The following is a 19,547-nucleotide window of genomic DNA, read 5'->3' on the forward strand; positions in this document are numbered from 1 at the left end:
AAAAAAAAAAAAAAAAAGAGTCTAGTAAAAGGACAGAATGAAAAGAGACACCTAAAAAAAGATAAAATGTAAAATGTACAGTTCACTAGGAAGATTAATAATATAGTGCATTCATATTTATAATTGTGTTAATATACAAAGCAAAAATTATAGAATTATAGGAGAAATTGACAACTCTACAATCATCATGGGATATTTTAACATTCTTCTTTCCATAATTGATAGATCAAGCAGACCAAAATTAAAAAATAAGGAAAGACATGGAAGGTCTGGACAATCTAAGAGGCTCTACCTGATAGTCAATACATACAGCTCAGCAACTGTCTAGTAATAGTATGCACAGAATACGCAGTTTTCTCAGATATAGATGGAACCTTTACTGAGTACGTAGTAGGCAGAAAACAGTCTGAACAAATTTTTTTTTTTCTTTTCCTTTTTTATTTAGCCAGAGTTCTTTTGGCTAAAAGGTGCTTTCTTTTTTGCTCTTTTTTCTTCCCCCACCTTTTTTTTTTTTTGAGACGGAATCTTGCTCTGTAGCCCAGGCTGGAGTGCAGCTGTGTCATCTCAGCTCACTGCAGCCTCCACTTGCTGGGTCCTGGTTCAAGCAAACCTCCTGCCTCAGCCTCCCGAGTAACTGGGATTACAGGCATGCACCACCATGCTCAGCTAATTTTTGTATTTTTAGTAGAGACGGGGTTTAACCATGTTGGCCACACTGGTCTTGAACTCATGACCTCGTGATTCACCTGCCTCAGCCTCCCAAAGTGCTGGGATTACAGACATGAGCCACCGCACCCCACAACAAATTTTAGTAAATCTGTATTACACAGATTATTCTCTCTAACCTCAATATAAGATTATAAACCAAATAGTAAAAAGATGACTACAAAAATTCTAAATATTAGGAAATGTAAAATACTAATAAATCAAAAGATGACATACAGAGAGGGACAGTAATAAAATGTTACTTATAAAAATACACAATGAAGCTAAAGCAGAATTAGGAGGAAAATTTGCAGGCTTTAAATGTTAATCATAGAAAAATTTAAAAGCTGAACATTAATGAGTTAAGCATCCAATTTAAATTTTAAAAAGAACACAGAAACCCAAATATAATTTTTTAAAAGGAAAAACAGATATCAAACAATTAAATTAGTGAAGTTAAAAAAAATAACGATGCAGTAAAGAGGGAAAAAAAGTAGCTTCTTTAAAAAAATTTAATAAAGTAGATATATCTCTGATGAGATTTGTCAAAGTAAGACAGAAGGCACAAATGGAATGAATACAGAAAATTTTTAAATATTACAGAACTTTATAATAAATGTATGCTCTAATAAAATTGAAAACACTGACAAAATTAATACTTCTTAGAAAAAGTATTTGAATAAAACTCATTCAAAAAACAAAGAAAGCATAGGCAGGCCTAACATTAAAGAAATGAAATCATTGGTTTAAATCCTACCTACTGCTAATAAAACATGCATCTTTATTAAGCAAAAATGGATCTCGTCAGTTTTATAGAAAATTTAGAAGTCAAGGCATAAGTAACAGCAATCTCATACCCAATCCTAAAAGAATAGAAAATTATGGCACCCACTTATAGACACAGACTCCTGCATAAAATAATATAAATAAATTAAATTTTATATATGCATCTATATATATGTGTATATGTTAACATATAGAAAATGCATCTACTTAATTTTGAAACCCTATTTATCAAAAAACAGGATGAAAATGCACAATGCCATCCATATGCTATAATAAGTTTCCATAAATCCATAAGAAAAAACCCAATAAAAACTCTTAAACCACAGTAAATCATGGGTAAATCACAGAAGCCTGAAGAGCCACTGGTCATACAAAAAGAATCTCAACCTCACTAGTAAAATCAGAAAAGCCCAAAGTAAGTACACAATTAGGTATGATTTTAAATCCATAAGACTGTGAAAATCATAAATTATATAGGTAAAGACTCGGAGTTTTAAAGCAGTGAGAGCTCTTCTATTGCTGGTGGGGTAGAAATGGAACAACTTCAATGTCTACAGTGTCTGGTAAAACTATGATATGCATCCCTCATACCAGCAAGTCACTCCAAGGTGTATTACATGTTTGTACAAACTTACGGAAAGATATAGGTCACCCTACCTAGAGAAGTCAGACTGGAGAGGTGGGGGACAAACCTTGAACTTTCTCTTTACATACTCTATATTGTTTGACTAATTAAAATGTATTTGTTGCATCTGCTTGAAGGCAATGTAAAATAAACATAAATTTAAAAATAAAAGTAAATTATTCGTATGACTTTTGTAATAAGAGAAATTTTAGGCCAGGCGCAGCGGCCCACACTTGCAATCCTAGTATTCTGGGAGGCCGAGTTGGGCAGATCACCTGCGGTCAGGAGTTCGAGACCAGCCTGGCCAACATGGTGAAACCCCATCTCTACTAAAAATACAAAAATTAGCCAGGCGTGGGGGCGCATACCTGTAATCCCAGCTCCCCAGGAGGCTGAGGCAGGAGAATCGCTGTAACTTGGGAAGGCGAGGCTGCAGTAAGCAGAGATTGTGCCACTACACAGTAGCCTGGGCAACAGAGTGACATTTCGTCTCAGAAAAAAATTAAAAAAAGAAAAATTTAATAAACAATGTTTAAGAGGGGAGAAATATGAAATTAAAAGATAAAGCCCATTTAAGAAACAGTTTCACTTGAACCATGTTGTGATTCCTTCTGTAAAAGATGAGACTAGGCAAATTAACTCAGTGAAATCCCAGCAAAACTTACATAAAGTCAGGATGAAATACAGAGTGCTTTTGGGTTTCATTGTTGTTTGCTGTTGTGTAGCTGAGGGCAACACAGGTCTATTATTCCTTATCTCAAACCCGTGGAACCAAATGGGCTTTGCAATTCAAATCAGTTTAGAAGTTATAAAGGCCAAGAAATGCAAATACTCTAAAGTTCAACCCCATGAGGGCCTAAGGTAGAGCCCTGTAATCAAATTCATCAATATTTCTGCAGCAAAACATTTATTCAAATTAAGTAGGATAAACAAAGACTTTTAAATAGTCTTGTATCAGTGCAGTTCAGGTTTGGCCACTGTGGAAGACAGACTGAAGGGTGGCCTTCCATGATTCACACCCTCATAAAATTTCTTCTCTCTAAGTGTGAGCAGGGCCTATGAATTGCTTCTGACCAATAGGATATGGCAAAGACGATGGAATATAATTTCTATGATCACATTTCATTATGTAAGACTCCATCTCGCTAGCAGATTTGCTCTAAAGAGTCTGTCTCCTGAGCGCTCTTTGAAGAAATAACTGGCCATGTTGGAAGCCCATGTGCAAAGAGCTGAGGGGTGGCCTGTAGAAGCTGAGGGCAACCTCCAGCCAAAATTCAGAAACAATCAGGGCCCAAAGTCCTGCAACCTTTAGGAGATAAATTCTGCCTGCTACCTGAGTGAGCTTGGAAGTGGATTCTTCCTTAGCCGAGCCTCCAGATAAGAGCACAGCCTTACCAACACCTTAACTGCAGCCCTGTGAGACCCTAAGCAGCGGGCCCAACTAAGCTGTGCCCAGATTCCTGAACCATTAAAGTTGAGATAATATATGGGTGTTGTATTAAGGTGCTAAATTACAGTAAATTGTACTAATAGATAACTAATATAACCACCAAATCATTTCAGGGTAGGCCAGATTTTTGTAGCCAAATGAATCATGATAAAACTTTCCATTTTCAGAGTTTTTTGATTTTATACTCATGGATACAGATTTCTGGAAGTATAGTCAGCACTGATTTAAAAAATTAAGGGAGCAGGAAATTTAGTGAATGGTTCTAATGTTTTGGAATCAGTAAATTGGTTATAACGTTTTTCAACTGTGTTATCTCATTCAAGTTCCTAAAATCATGTGAATGATAGGCTATCATACTCACCAGCTTTCTTGCATTGCTCTAAGAGTTGACTGACAACATTAATAGTAAACACTATGATCATGTCCAATACCATGATATGGTATTATGATCATGTGTCAGTCACTGTGCTAAGCACCTTGTACATGTTGATGCATTTAATTTTGCTGACAACCCAATGAAGTGGGAGCTGTTAATACTTTTATTTTTCAGATGGTGAAACTGAGTCACTTGGAGTAATATGGCTAATAAGTGAAAGAATAAGAATTTGAAAAGTTTGCGCAGATAACCAGAATGCAATGCTCACTCACATCTAAGCAGTGAATCAGACTAACCAGGGAGAGTATGAAAGCTCTACTGAAATTAACAACCTCTTTGGCTGTGAGCCTGCTGAGGGATAGGTGGTAAACCTGGTTACTACGTAAGGCCCCTTCCATTCACAGCATTTAGGAATTCTTTAGTGCATATACCTTGATGACTCCTTAACATTTTCTTCACATCAAAGTAAAGCTCAGAAACATTGCACATAGTATGAAGCTCCAAGGAGACGGGTTCTGATGTTTCCAGCTTCACAGCCCCACTCCTAGAATAAGCAGAGGCAGAGACTTCTTCAGCGCTGCATGTCATTCAGTTCTCTATACACACACCCCACCCCCCTGCATTCACAAAGGACGTACCTGCTCAAAGTGTCATTCACATTCTATAAAGAAACAAAAACAAAAGGTGAGCACGGGAACATCAGTATTTCATGGGGCTTGGCATGCAGGGCTATTCTTCTTTGCTTTTCCCAAAGAAGTAAAGAGAGTTACCCCAGTCTTAGACATTGATGGATACTCAGAATAATTTCCACCAATCTTAGATATTGATGGATACCCAGATGGAATAATTCCCACCAGCTTCTGGGAGATTCAACATGGCAAGATATTTCTCAACATTTGCATCTATTCTCTTCCTTGCCAGAGCCTAAGGGCCAGGAGCTTTGCCCCCGCTCCCTCTGTCAAGACTTGCTTTTGGTAATTGGATTTCCTTCAGAGTGAGCCCAGATTAGAAATCAATCATCATAAAGGTCCACATCACTCATCTTTTATTCTTTTCCTTGTAGAGAAATGAGGAAACCTGAGATACACCTCCCTCTGTGCTTGACTGACCTAGTGCTTCCCAGGGTGCTTCTGAGTATATTGGGTGACTGAGAAAAAAAGATTAAAATTGAGTGTTCACACCTCTCTTTTACCACCCTACAATTGGACCCCCAGTGTGGCAGTGTTGGAAGGTAAGGCCTGGTGGAAGTGTTTGGGTCATAGGGGTGGATCCTTCAGAGATAGCTTGGTGCTGTTCTCATGGTAGTGAGTTCTCACTCTCTGGAGAGATTAGTTATTGCAGTAATGGATTAGTTCTCTCAAGAGCAAGTGTTCCAATGCAAGTTTCCTCCTTCTGTTTGGCTCTCTGCACGTGTCCACTTCCCCTCTGACATTCTCTGCCACATTGTGCAGCACAAAAATCCATACCAGGAGCCAGGGCCATGCTCTTGAGCTTCCCAGTTGGCATAACTGTGTGCTAAATAAACCTCTTAAAAAAAAAAAAAAAAAGTCCTTAGTGGTGAATTCATGCACAGCCCTGAGACTGGGTCACTAAGATGACGGCAGCAGGTATCACACGGTGGTAAAGCAATCATGCTATACATTCAGCCTTACAGTACAGTCACCAATCCTGTTATTTAGAACCAGAATTAATGACTCCAGATGTTTATCTTCATATAGATACAGGTATAGACTGTACCATAACAGCTCCGGAGTAAGGGGTCTACAAGCAAATCAGGGAAAACGTTATCACTCATCTTGGCTGCCCCACTTCATCACCTATCCATCACCTAGAGGAGTAGTTCAGGAGAGAGTCTGACAGCCAGGGTTCTGAGCACACGGGCCAAGGAGGCAAAGAGTGGCAAATATTATCCCATGGTTCCATTTGGTCAAGCTATGTTCGCTCAGAAGTTTATTTTTCTAATTGATATAAGGGTACATTATAGAGTAGTGAAGGCCAGCCTGATGGCACTGATGTATTTCTAAAAGAAACAGTACTTTATCTTCCATGCTTCCTTACCATTCTCCTCTAATGGCACAATAACGTACCTTTTTTCCCTATTCCAAGTCCACAGCCTCACCTGCAGCAATTTTTGGGCTGAGCCCTGACATTTTTCCTCCAGTTCCAGGATGTGGCTGTTGAGTTCATCGCTCTTGAGCCCCAGACTGGTCTCATGGTCCCTCAGTCTACTCAGAGTCTGTTCTTCTTCCTTCTCCAGTCTCCAGAGATAACACTTCTCTTCCTCATGTAGGAAACGCTGCAGACTCTTAAAGTCAGACTGGATTTTTTGTCTCTGAATCTGTATCTTCTCCTGAAATCAAGAAAGTATGGTCAAAAGGTGGAAATAAACCAAATGTCCATCTACGGATGAATGGTTAAACAAGAATGAAAGTCTGATACATACTACTGCACGATAAGCCTTGAAGACATTCAAGCAAAAGCCAAAAATAAAAGGGCAAATATTCTAAGACTTTGCTTATATGAAGTTTCTAGAATAGTTAAGTTCAAAGAGACAGAAAGTAAAATAGTGGGTACAAAGTGTTGGCAAGACAGGAGAATGGAGAGTTACTATTTAATGGGTAGTGGGTTTCAGTTTGGAAGATGAAAGATGAAACCCAGTTGCAGTTTGGAGATGGTATAGTGACACAACAATGTAACAATGTGAAAGTTCTTAATTCTACTGAACCGCATGCTTACAAGTGGTTAAACGTTTAAGTGCTGTATATATTTTAACACACGCACACAGTGCAGTCAGTCACTTGGACATTATTTTCCCATGAGTCACTGAAGCTGGAAGAATGTCCCCAGGTTCCTGCTGCAGAGTCATGTGTGCGAGGCAGGCACTCACATGTGGGAGAGGCTATCCCAGATTCCTTACAGTCGCTCAATTAATTTCCTTGTTCCTCAGTCAAGACAGGAGAAAGCTGGGTTAGGAGTGCTAGACAATTTGATTGTGAAACTAGGGCCAACTTCAAACACTTTATCAATTACAAAGATAAAAAGAAGGTTTTACTTGGGATTTAAGAAGTTATTTCTGAGTCTGAGGGATTTTCTTGAAGTAAAAGCTTATAATGAACATCACCAAGACTTGATTTTAAGACAATCAGGCCAGTAAGAGGGTCCATAATTCTTGGCATGGGGAGCTCTGGGTGTGGCAGGCATTTATTACGGTTAACTGAAAAAAATTTACCTACTACCCTAGGGTCATCTTCAGCATTCCTATGTGTAAGACTGACAAATATCAAATGAAGGTCTCATCTGAGATGTAAAATTGCAATTTCCATTAGTGCTATCTAAATTAATGCAGTGGGAGTGTGTATTCAGGGTAACTTTAATCTATGAAAGCTTCAAACTTGGCCCAAATAAACTCTCTATTTATCTTAAAAAAAAAAAAATTCAAAAATTAAAATAAATTCATACAGTGTTTTGCTGACTATGATGTAGTAGAAGGGTCTCTGACTTGGGATGAAGTGGAATTTTTGTGTAGGGGACAGGTGCAGCTTTAACTCTTACATAGGTGGATTTTCATATATGTTAATAACAATCAAGGTCTCCTCTATTGTCCAAGATCCTAGAAATAAGAGAAGTAAGAGTGTACGCAGGAGCCCAAGATCAACATCCACAAACAAAGGATCAGAGTAGAGGTTAGAAAGGACCCTTGCAAGAGGGAAAATTTGTCATCAGTTTGTGAGATTTTACTGCAAGCTAGTGAATTACATAAAAGTTGGTGCAAAAGTAATTACAGTTTTTGCGTTTACTTTGAATGGCAAAAACTGCAATTACTCTTGCACAAACCTAAATATTTCCACAAAAGACTGTGGCTCTGATAATGTGGAGGCTGGTCAGCCACAGAAATAGTCTGAGAGACCCTATAGTCTGTAGTTGCAAGTGTGTTGGTTGTTGTAGTACTTACAGTGTACTTATAAATCAAGTATATTTCCTTCAGCCTCATCAGCTTGAGTAGTATGAATTTGAATCTGGAGTCATCCTGTTTTCTAAGTGTTCACAAAGGTTGGTTTCTGTACCTGTAAACTTGAGAGCCAGATGCTCCGCCATGGTAAAAGTGCCAGGGTAATGAGTTGAGGCCTGCAAACCAGGTTTATTTTGAGGTATTTAAAGTTTGAGACCTAGTCAAGGCTTGTTCTAGGTAAACAGGCAGACCAATTATGCTTCTTCTTACTGAGGTATCAGGAATTGCAGCCAACTGTGGTTGAAAGATGGAAGGGCTTGGTGCTCAATTCTTATGGATGTAAACAACTAGAGGCATAAATATCAATAATGGTTTCTTCCTTGGGATTCATTTTTTCATTCTGGTTTAGTGAGAATAAATCATCATTGTGCTTTACCTCCATCATCCCCTATGCCTAAGCTCTAGAATGGAAAATAGCTGGAGATCAATGAAGTCAGATTCTTACTTTCCATTTAGTTATTTGTATTGCTGTGAACAGCTTCTGCTCCATACATCTGTCTTCAAGTTGCCTCAAATTTGTCACAGCTTTCTGGAGCTTTTCCTGAAGGAAAAATTTGATAAGTGAAGTCTATTCAATTTGACTCTTCATTAGGGACCTAGGGGGAATCTCAACCTTCTAAGATATATTTGAATAATAGCCAATATTTTTTGAGTTCTCATCGTTTTTTGCTAGAGAGCATGCTAAAGGCTATATGTACAGGAACACACTGATCTACTTGGCAACCCTCAACAATGGGTAGGATTTTAAACATCATTTCTGTGCTGTAGAAAATGAGACTAAGAAAGGGGTAACATAACTTGCCCAAACAGCTATACTTGGCAGGTGGTGGAGCTACAATTGCAACCTCATCTGCTTATGTAAACTGAGCGCTTTTCAAAGACAGCTCCAAATTCCTACAGAGATGTCTTTAGGTGAGCTTTGATCTTTGCAGAGCACCTATCTTGTGTTTCTATAATTGCTCTGGTTGAACAAGGCTCCCTAGCTACCCAGAGCCTGAGCTATATCCACCACTGGAATCCTGCCAGGAAAAGGTTGTAAACAGAACAAGGTAATCATCATCTAAAAGATTTTGTAAAATAACATGGTGGACCATGCATAACCAATACCAATGGCACAGATAAAATTTTTTGTTTTATGAGTCAGGAGAAATCAGGATGCCAGCTGGTTATTAGAAACAGTTTATGGAAGATGGAAATTCTGGTATCTTTTGAAGAATGGTATCATGAAACCAATTTAAAATGATTCATGTCAAGCTTTTAGTTTATTCTTCAAAAAAGTTTCTCATATTGCTATCGAAAGTGATTTGAAGCTGACCCAAATTGCTAGTTGTAGTCAATGCTAAAAGAATTGTCTCCTGTCCACTGTAAACCCGGCAAATATACTCATTAATTCTCGAGCGTTCTCAGGAAAGGGCTCTATGTAACTTTTTTAGCAAAAGATGACATTGCCCTTTCAATATGCCAAGTGCTATTCTATGCATTCTATGTTTTAATGTCCTTAAAGCTTGTAACAACTTCCTGGGTGTGTGTGTTACAAAGGGGAGACACTGCTATTATCCCCATTTACAGATGGGGAAACCAAGGCATCAAGACATTAGATAATGTGCCCAAAATTGGCCATCTAGTAAAGTGACCAAACTCAATTTCAACATAAGCAGAATCCTTTTCTTACTACTTATTGGGAAAGTAATTCAAATGGGAATATCATCATTGCAATTAGTAGCTGCTCCATGGAGTTTAAGGAGGAGCTGCCATGAGCTGAGTGGTGGTTAGGATTGACATGACCTTAGGACTTAGAGCCTTCATACAAGACCACCTCTGCCTCATGGGTACAGAATAAGGGGCCTGACAACATTTTCCTCAAATTTAGACAAAACAGAGAAGGAAAAAGGACATCAGGACTATGTCCATTCCTCCATGCTGGCAACAGCAAAGTCCCACCTTCCTTAACATGCTTTCTGATAGGAAACCTGGATGGTACATAAAGCCCCTCTGCTTCACCTTCCACAACCAAGTATTTCCAAATATTTGAGTCTTCTTCCTGAATCTTGCTTAAAATCTGCCCTTTCCTCCCTTTCTTACAGGGATAGTTTAAATTTTACTCCTTGATATTCATTTTATTATCGGCATGCTGGAGTAGCTGGGCACAGTGGTTCACACCTCTAATCCCAGCACTTTGGGAGGCTGAGGTGGGAGGGAGACCAGGGGTTCGAGACCAGTGTAAGCAACAAAGCCAGACCATGTCTCTACAAAAAATTTTTTAAAAATCCGTATATGGTGGCGCATGCCCATCCTAGCTACTTGGGAGGCTGAGGTGGGAGGATTGCTTGAGCCCAGGAGGTCAAGGCTGCAGTGAACCGAGATCGCACCACTGCACTCCAGCCTGGGATACACAGCAAGACCCTGTCTCAAAAACAAACAAACAAACAAAAAACCAGTAGAGGTATCAGAGTGATACTTTTAATGTCACTGACCCTTCATCCCCCAAATGAAAATCCTCCATTAGGTGTTACTTCTGAAATAAACCACTCCCTACCCTAAAAGTCCCTCCCCACCACCAAAACCAGGGACCTCCAGGCAGACCTTTTTGATGGTTTGTCTTCTTTACTAGACTGTGGATACCTAAAAGGTGATGCATCTTTCTTCCCTGTTTTCAGGCCCTATCACACGGGTTTACATATTACGGTTTTTCAAATTAGATACATGGTGTGAAGCAAGAAAAAATGTGGTTGTTTGGTTTGAGAACAACGTGTTCTAAAGCAGGGAGAAATTCAGCATAACAGAAATGGATAGGGACAAGGGTCCCACCATCCCACTGAGGTCAGGATGGACAGTGCAGGTAACAAGGAATCATCATAAACTATTTTTCAAAAGAATGGCAGGATGAAAGCTGTATTTCCAAGTCATAATGTTAGGTTTCAGGCTAAATCATCTCAGCTCCTAGGGAGCAGGATAAGACTGGGGTACTTGCCAAGGCCCCGTGCACCACACACTCACCTTGTAGCCCTGGCATACCTCTTCAACAAGCGCTGTGGTGTGACCTTTGTGCTGTGGTGCCCGCTCACAGCGCCAGCAGATGAGCAGTCCTTCATCTTCGCAGAACAGGTGGAGCTGTTCTCCGTGTTCCTCACATGACATTTCATGATCCATCTCTTTGAGAGCTTCAATAAGGCTTCCCAGCTGCTTGTTGGGTCTGACACTATCCAAGTGAAATGGAGCGCGACACTGGGGACACCAGAGCATCTTCTGCCTCAGTTGCTTTTGGCTTGGGTTTTTAAAGAAGTCCATTATACACAATTGGCAGTAGCTGTGTCCACAGTTGATGCTTACTGGGTTCGTCATCAGGCTCAGGCAGATGGAGCAGGTGGCTTCCTCCATCATCCTCTTGGTGCTGGTGGTTGAGGCCATGGCTTTTCTTGAAAAGCTCCAATATTGGCTCTAGAGATGGAGATGAAGCAGCCAGAGTTTTCTAGTGATGAAAACACACCTCAGCTGCACCGCTCTGTGATGATGAGCTGGCTGCTACTGACTTCCACAGGTCGTGAAGCTGTCGACCTAAAAGGAAGATGCTGAGGTTGAGTTTGGGCCAAGTTTGAGAACTGCAACCCAGGTGCAGAGTTTCAAGTTGCCCTCATTAGCAAGCGGTTACAAGTAGTTGTTTAAAGGAAAAGAAGAAGCAGTTTTAGAGTTGTTTACCAAGAATTTACATTAAAATAATATAAGCTTTTGATTGGCTGTACATTGCTCTTTGTATTACAGATCTCAGGAATATGCAGGTAATGGGTGAGGCAGCCAGTCAGGAACAAAATGCTTTTAAACATGGTTCTTAACTGAAGATCCATCCTCCTGTCTCACTGCTCCTGATAAAGTTTGAAACTTCACATAGCTCAGACTGCCCTAAGCTATTTTTCTTTTCTCAGAGTCTTCTAATTTTTTTTCTTTTTCTTTATGAGACGAGTTCTCACTCTCTTGCCCAGGCTGTAGTGGAGTACAGTGGTATGACCACAGCTCACTGCAGCCTCGACCTCCTGGGTTCAAGCAATCCTCCTGCCTCATCCTGGCAGAGAATCTGGAACTACAGGTATGAGCCACCATGCCCAGCTAAAGTCTTCTCTCCAGAAAGAAGAAATGCATTGCAATTTAGAGGATGAATAAACGTTTAACGGTGTAGCTAATACAGGAGCCACTGAGTGGGAATTTAACTTTAACTTAATAAAAATTAAATAAAATGAACAAATTCAGTTTTTCTGTTCCATTTGCCACATTTTGATTGCTTAATAGTTGCATGCGGCTAGTGACTACATAAAAGCCCCAATATACAACATTCCGTTATCACAGAAAGTCACCTTGGACCAAGCACTGAAAGAAGCAATGCAGCTTTCCTCACAAAAGCTGCAGGAGAGAGAGCTCTGGGAGGGTGAAACTCTTTCCTATTCTTAGTAGCTTCAACAAAAATTGGTATCAGGTCCACACAGCTCACACCTGTAACCTCAGTACTTTGGGAGGTTGAGGCAGGTGGATCACCTGAAGTCAGGAGTTTGAGACAAGCCTGACCAACATGGCAAAACCTCATCTCTACTAAAAATACAAAAAGTTAGCTGGGCATGGCGATGCACATCTGTAGTCCCAGCTACTCGGGAGGCTGAGGAAGGAGACTTGCTTGAGCTCTGGAGGGGAGGTTGCAGAGAGCCCAGATCATGCCACTGCACTCCAGCCTGGCTGAAAGAGCGAGAATCTGTCTCAAAAAAAAAAAGAAGAAGAATTGGTAGCAGAATTACTCTTTGTAATTGGTAGAAACACTCAGGCAATTGGGTGATCTATGACAGATTCCACTGGAGGAGTATGGGAACTTCACCCCAATATATGGCTCCCAGGTATAATGAGTATTTTTAATTAAAGGCCCTTAGAGATCAGCAGATGCTGGAAGAGATTTTTTTCCCATCTTCATAAAGACCAGTCAGACTAGCCAAAAACAACTGTTTCTCCTTCCAACTCCTATTATCTCATTTTGTATTGAAGAAAAGAGGACTAAGAATGTAACCAGACCTAATCAGACACTTTCACAAAATAATGTCTGTCTCTCAGGCTCGTTCATTTTCCAGAGAGAACCATTTACAAGTTAAACTCTGTGCCCTCATTCGTTCATCCTTCCAAATATTCGTTTATTCTCCCTAGTCATCGTTTACTGCCCCTCAGCAGAATTACCTATATTCTCCTGATACCACCCTTCCCCTCTGAAATAAGGCTATATAAGTAAGTATGTGAGCCCCGCTGGAAGCGGAGTAATCACTCTGTGATTCTACCTCATGTACATGTTAATAAATTTGTGTGCCTTTTTTCCAATTAACCTGCCTTTTGTGAATCGACTTTTCATCGACCTTTCAAAAGGCAAAGAGGAAGTTTTCCCTTGGCTCTTATACCCATCATGACAATCAAATGTGACTCCACCTCAATCCCTCCCATCCCCCACAAATAACAACAACCGACACTGGTTAATAAGGTGGGTTTTTTTGTTTTTTGTTTTTGCGTTTAGGAACAGAGGTTTAATGGGCAAAAGAAAGAGAAAGGACAACAGTGAATAGCTCTCTCTCCTGCAAACAGAGGGGGGCACCTAACGTCTTCCCTGGCTAATAAGGTCTTGCTAGTTAGAGACCCCACGAGGATAAAGGAAGTCAAGGCAACCAGAAAAACCAGAAGAACTAGTTCATCCTTTTCATGCCGTTTCCCTAAACTGAGGGAATGAGAATTGCAAAGAAGGCTGCAAAGCAGAGGGTTAGGTCCTGAGGAACAGTTATTTCTTGGGAGCAGAGCTCCTGCAAAACTAGGAAATTTACTGTTTCTATCTCTTCTCCAGGACAGGACCTATCTCAAGGGATAAGTTCAGAGTGATTGCAACATAAAGAGTTTGCAGACCCAAGGAGGCAGGGAAGGCAGAAAGAAGATGGGGGAGGCCAGGTGTTTTGGTTGCTGGACCCCCTAGGCAATGGAGGAGTGACCAGGAGCAAAAAAGCCTGCCCCTTCTGGGAGCAGGCTCTCTCTGCACCCCCACCCCCACCCCACACACCCCTAGCCCTGGGAGCTCCTCTAGGACAGGGGCAGAGTTGGGAGGAAGTTTGAAGAGTGACTCTTCTTTGAAATGACAGTGCCTAGAATAAAAAACAGAAATTTAACTACAGGTACCGGGTAGGCTGTTTTCCTCTTGCAACCAGATCAGTCTCTTGGAGCCACACAGAATTTCTTCTGAAGGCGTGTATTTCTCTGCAGGCTACTTCCTCCAGTGACACACCAGGCCCCTCTCTGCCGGGGGCACTGTGCTCCTGGGGAGAAGAGGCTCCCCTCCTTCCAAGGCTCCAGGGTTCCTGTCCTGGGCCCTACGCACCTACCTTCTTCTTCTGAGATTTGATATAAAGTCTGGTGAAAGAAAGAGTGGGAAAGAGGTGAGAGCTATAAAACAAAGAAAGTCCAGATCATTTTCAGAGGTGGAGGGGCCCTGTGGTCAGGAAATATATCCTCCGCCCCACCTGCCGCCAGCACACACTCACATATCCACTGAGAAAACCTTAGTCTGGACCTTTTCCATAATCTACACTGCTCAGACACTTACATATTTGCGGCTAGTCCCCTCCGTAGCTGCCACTTCCTGAGGCCTGGGTCAGGAAGTTAACTCAGACTGGATTAAACTGAGAAGTGAAACTACCGTGGGAGGCGGGTCTCATAAGATTCAGGAGAAAACTAGTGACGTTGCTCATATATTTTGCACTCAGCCTCTCCTGTAAAGGAGGGGAAAATGTTGTAAAGAGTATCCTTCTTTTATAGCAATAAAAAGAAGGAACCAATTAATAACTCAGTAAACTAACATGTGACCCAACGAAGTATCTAAAAGCAGGAAGCCTGCAGAGAATCAGTTCACAGACTCCGATTTCAGATCTTTTTACTTTTACCACCAACTCCCTTGGGAGTCCTTAAGCCTTCCTAGCTGATGTTATTTTTTTTTTTTTCTATTTCTACGTTGCTTATGGTTTTATAACTGCTCGGAAGGGTGTGGTGGAAAAGGGGTGGTAACAGCAGTAAGGCTCATTTGCATCTGAGTCAGCCTTCTGTCTTCTCTGTCCCATTCTGTGTCTCCTTTTTCTCCTTACGGTCCTGCAGATCTCAGATCTTTTTCAATTGCCAGGGTCAGCCACCCAGGACAGAAAATGGGAGTCACTAATGCAACAGTGAGTACCCCTAGCTTAGAGCTGTGTGGGATCCCTGAGACCATTGCTCTGCTTTGTGCTCTGTGGAGGAAAGATTGGGTCAAGTCCTTAATGACTCAGCTCCAACTTCTACACTTCAGAATGAAAGTACTGTCACCACTCAAGTTAGAATGATTACTTCATGGGGAAAAAAGATGCATTATTACCTCACAATAAGAGCTTATCACATGTATAAGTCTTAGTTGTAAGAGGTATTTATGATAAGAGCATAATAAATGCTTGCTTAAGTAGATGGAGTGGTCCAAGGGAACCAGTAAGGGGAGCTCAGGACGCAGGTGGGTGAGAAATTAAACTTGAATTCTGGGAGCCACTGGGCTAACTCTGGGCCCCTGGCCTGTCTGATCAGGTGCTGACCCTAATAGCCAAGGGAATATGGAGTTTGGCCCAGCTGTAGTCCCTCTGGTCCAACTACTCAAAATAAAGTCAAGATTGTGAAACAGGTTCCTTTCTTCCTACACCAAGCAGAAGACTCTTCAGCACTGCACCTTCCTGGATGCTCACAGAGCCTTCTGCCATTCTGCCGCCTATGATTCATCATGCTCTGGCATGATAGTAGCAGACCCCATGCACAGCATGGGACATTCTACTCCTGCAGCCACCAGCACACACAGAGAGGAGAAAGAACGAGCCCCTGAATCCTTGGCCCCACAGTCCTTGCAGATATCTATGACTTTCATTGTTGTGGATGTGACTCTATCCAGACATGCTCATTCCAGATCTGTCCTGTTGTCAGAGGTGTCTGAACCAGAATGACTCCATTTTGAATGGAGGTTGAATAAATAAGGCTGAGACCTACTGGGCTGCATTCCCAGGAGGTTACACTTTGTAAGTCACAGGCTGAGAAGGGTCATTGGCTAAAGATACAGGTCATAAAGACCTTGCTGATAAAACAGGTTGCAGCAAAGAAGCCCGCCCAAACCCACCAAAACCAAGATGGCAACAAGAGTGACCTCTGGTCATCCTCCCTGTTCCTTATACACTAATGTGTTAGCATGATAGAAGGAACTCCCACCAGCTCTATGACAATTTACAAATACTATGGCAATGTCAGGCCGTTACCCTATATGATCTAAAAAAAGGAGGAACCTTCGGTTCTGGAAATTGCTCACATCTTTCCTGGAAAAGACACGAATAATCCACCCCTTGTTTAGTACATAATCAATAAACAACTATAAGTATCTGTATTACCCATTTTCACACTGCTAATCAAGATATACCTGAGACTGAGTAATGTATACAGGAAAAAGTGTTTCATGGTCTTACAGTTCCACGCGGCTGGGGAGATCTCACAATCATGGAGGAAGCCAAGGAGGAGCATGTCATGTCTTACATGGATGGCAGCAGGCACAAAAGAGCTTGTGCAGGGAAACTCTTTCCTATAAAACCATCAGGTCTCATGAGACTTATTGACTATCATGAAAACAGCATGGGAATGATTTGCCCCCATGATTCAATTACCTCCCACTGGGTCCTTCCCACAACACATGGGAATTCAAGATGAGATTTGGGTGGGGACACAGCCAAACCATATCAGTATCCATAGCTCAGCAGCTCAAGCTGCTTCTCTGCCTATGGAGTAGTCATTCTTTTATTCCTTTACTTTCCTAATAAACTTGCTTTCACTTTACTGTATAGACTCACCCCAAATTCTTTCTTACATGAGATCTAAGAACCCTCTCTTGGGGTCTGGGTTGGGACCTCCTATCTGATAACACTATCAAAGGATCAGGAAAAGGAAGCTAGTGAGTGCTAAAATGGAAACAAACTACCATTACCAATAATAACAGCAAGACCAAAGTAAAACAGATTGTGACAGCTGTCCCACCTCACACCTATTTCCCATTGCAGGAACGAGGGACTTGTTCATGCAGAGAGTGGCAAATATTAGAAGCAGAGAGCACAGGTGCAGATGAGCTTTCAGGAATACGTTGCCAAAGGCAGGCCTAGGGAGAAATCAACATAAACTACCCCCCATGGGGGAATGCATTATCTCCAATATGTAAAGCTAGGCTTGATCCTGTGATTATGGGATGGATACAGGAATCCAAAGACTCACAATGGGAAGTAGGTCACTAGAGTCTCCTTAAGAAGCTCTGGACAGTGTGTTCCCACTGTGGGGAAGAATCAGCACCCAGACATCCCTAGAGTGTCTTTCCTCAACTCTTTCAGATTTCACCTCTCAACCAACCCTATTCTGGCCACTTGTTAGCAAGTGTACCCCTTGCTCCCTCCCAAACATTCTCAAATCTATTTTGTTCCCACAGCACTTATCACTGAATATTTTACTTATTTATTTTGTTTATAATTTGCTTCCCCTGTGAGAATACAAGTAATGTAAAGGGATGGATTTTTTTTTCAATATTGTTCACTGACGAATCCCAGAGTCTAGAATAGTTCTAAACATAGTGATGTGCATTAAATGAAAGAGTAACTTTCTGAATTGCACTAAACACACATCATAGGAGGTGTGTGCACACATGTGCATGATGCATGTAGCATGGCATGGGTTATGTGTGGGGCATATGGTACTGGGTGTGCTGTGTGGTATGCAATACATAGTTTGTGTTGTTCTGGTGCATGTTACGTGGTGTGTGAGTGTCCATGTGTGTTAGGGGTGGCAGGCATGTTAACATGTCAAATAGTACTAGAAAGTATCGGAACCCATGGTGCTTACTAGTTTCCCAGAGAACTGCTTCTCTCCCTCCTGTAGGATATACTAATGGTTTGGATGGAAAGGGAATAAAAATAAGGCTGAGATCTCCTTATTTTTGAGGAAATAAAAATGGAAGTAAAAGAAGAGCTGGGAAAAGAGAGCAGAGAGGCCAAGGGAAACTTCCCTTTTGGCTTCTGAAACTTTGCTGAAAAATTAAGTCACAATTTATTAACATGTACATAGGGAGAATGATAGCATGATTATCCACCTCCCAACAGGGTTTAGAAGCTTATATATCATCCTGGCAAAATGGATTATGGGAGGGGAAGAAGAGAAATTCTGTTAATGGGTTTACTGTTGTGGATTTTTGCTTCTTAGTTCAGCTAGATCTGGGTTCTTGTCTCATGACCAGGAAGAACTAGGCACGTGGACATCAAAGAGTGAGTGGAGTAGAATTTATTAAGTGAAAGGAAAGCTCTAAGCAAAGAGAGGGGTCCTGAAAACAGGTTTCTGGTTTGCCCTTCACAGTTGAATACCATGGCTTAAGAGCCAAATTCCTGGCAGCTCCGCCCTGTCCTTCTAGTGCATGCAGGCCCTTAGACTGACCTGCTCCATATTGATTTATTTCCCGAACTGCACATGTGTTAAGGAAAGGAATCTTCCACTGTGGGCATGTTTAGGCAAGCCCCTCATGCAAGTTCCCTTATCTGCACAAAACATCTGGTGTAAACATTTTGGGGCAGGTCAAAGGTTCTCCAGGGACCATTCCCTTACTGTCTGCCTAAAGCAAGCTGGCCAACTCCTTTCATTACTAGGGAGAGTAAGTAGATCAGCAAACAGAGATTAATTTGAACATTATCTTGTGAAAGTCTGTTCAGGTGTGGTTACATTCTTGGTCTTATGGGGATGATAAATAAAAATAATTGTCCTTTTTGGTGGGTCTAGATCTTAGGCAGATAAAAGAACTTTAATTCCATGATGTGTTTTGGGAGAAACGGTTAGTGGCAAGGATATCAGAGAGGCTTTGAAGTTTCCTCAGTTTTAATATGACCAAGTGCCATATTTTAGGGTATCAATTTCTGAGCCCCAACAAGAGCTTAGAATAAATTTTATAGTGTCACAGTGTGAAAGCAAATTTTTATTTGTTTTTAGAGACAGGTTCTTGCACTGTCATCCTGGCTGGAGTACAATGGTAGGATCACAGCTCACAGTAACCTTGAACTGGCCTCAAATCATCCTCCCATCTAAGCATTTCAAAGTGTTGGGATTACAGGCATGAGACACTGCACCACCCTGAAATTGCACCCACTTGCCGATAAACTTTTCAAACGACTAAAGGGGAGAGAATAACCATTACTTAGAGGTAGGAAGAAAGGACACAGGATTACAGGATTAAAACAACAACCACCAGCACCAAACAAAAAACAAAACCATGCTGTGTTGTGGCTCACACCTGTAATCACAGCACTTGGGGAGGCTGAGGCGAAGGGAATTACCAGAGGCCAGGAGTTAGAGACCAGCCTGGCCAACACAGCAAGACCCCGTTTGTATTAAAAAAAAAACAAAAAAAAAAACAAAAAAAAACTTTTTTTAGAGATAAAAAAATAAAAACAAAACACCTGGGAGGAGACTGCCTTGAGCTAATCAGAATGACGGGCATGACAAAGGACATCCCAAAGTAAGTCTT

The 19,547-nt window shown here is 41.3% G+C and overlaps 1 protein-coding gene across 3 annotated transcripts in view; it reads right to left on the reverse strand.

Annotated features, from left to right (window-relative positions):
* TRIM38 (tripartite motif containing 38) overlaps nt 1–14,708 on the reverse strand; it is a 19,335-nt gene extending 4,627 nt beyond the window's left edge. The window contains exons 1-7 of one of the 3 annotated variants that reach the window (XM_017505171.2): nt 14,556–14,708; nt 14,132–14,362; nt 10,949–11,506; nt 8,397–8,492; nt 6,062–6,292; nt 4,581–4,603; nt 4,374–4,486 (exon numbers count right to left, since the gene is read on the reverse strand). In XM_017505171.2, the coding sequence (XP_017360660.1) occupies nt 4,374–4,486; nt 4,581–4,603; nt 6,062–6,292; nt 8,397–8,492; nt 10,949–11,359 (874 nt within the window). In that variant the 5' untranslated portion in view covers nt 11,360–11,506; nt 14,132–14,362; nt 14,556–14,708. Of the gene's footprint in view, nt 1–4,373; nt 4,487–4,580; nt 4,604–6,061; nt 6,293–8,396; nt 8,493–10,948; nt 11,507–14,131; nt 14,363–14,493 lie in introns of all 3 variants that reach the window. The other 2 variants (XM_017505170.2, XM_017505172.2) reach the window with 2 other exon arrangements.
* Between the last annotated feature and the right edge of the window lie 4,839 nt (nt 14,709–19,547).

The sequence above is a fragment of the Cebus imitator genome, unplaced genomic scaffold, assembly GCF_001604975.1.
Source record: "Cebus imitator isolate Cc_AM_T3 unplaced genomic scaffold, Cebus_imitator-1.0 Scaffold335, whole genome shotgun sequence".
Lineage (NCBI taxonomy): Eukaryota > Metazoa > Chordata > Mammalia > Primates > Cebidae > Cebus > Cebus imitator.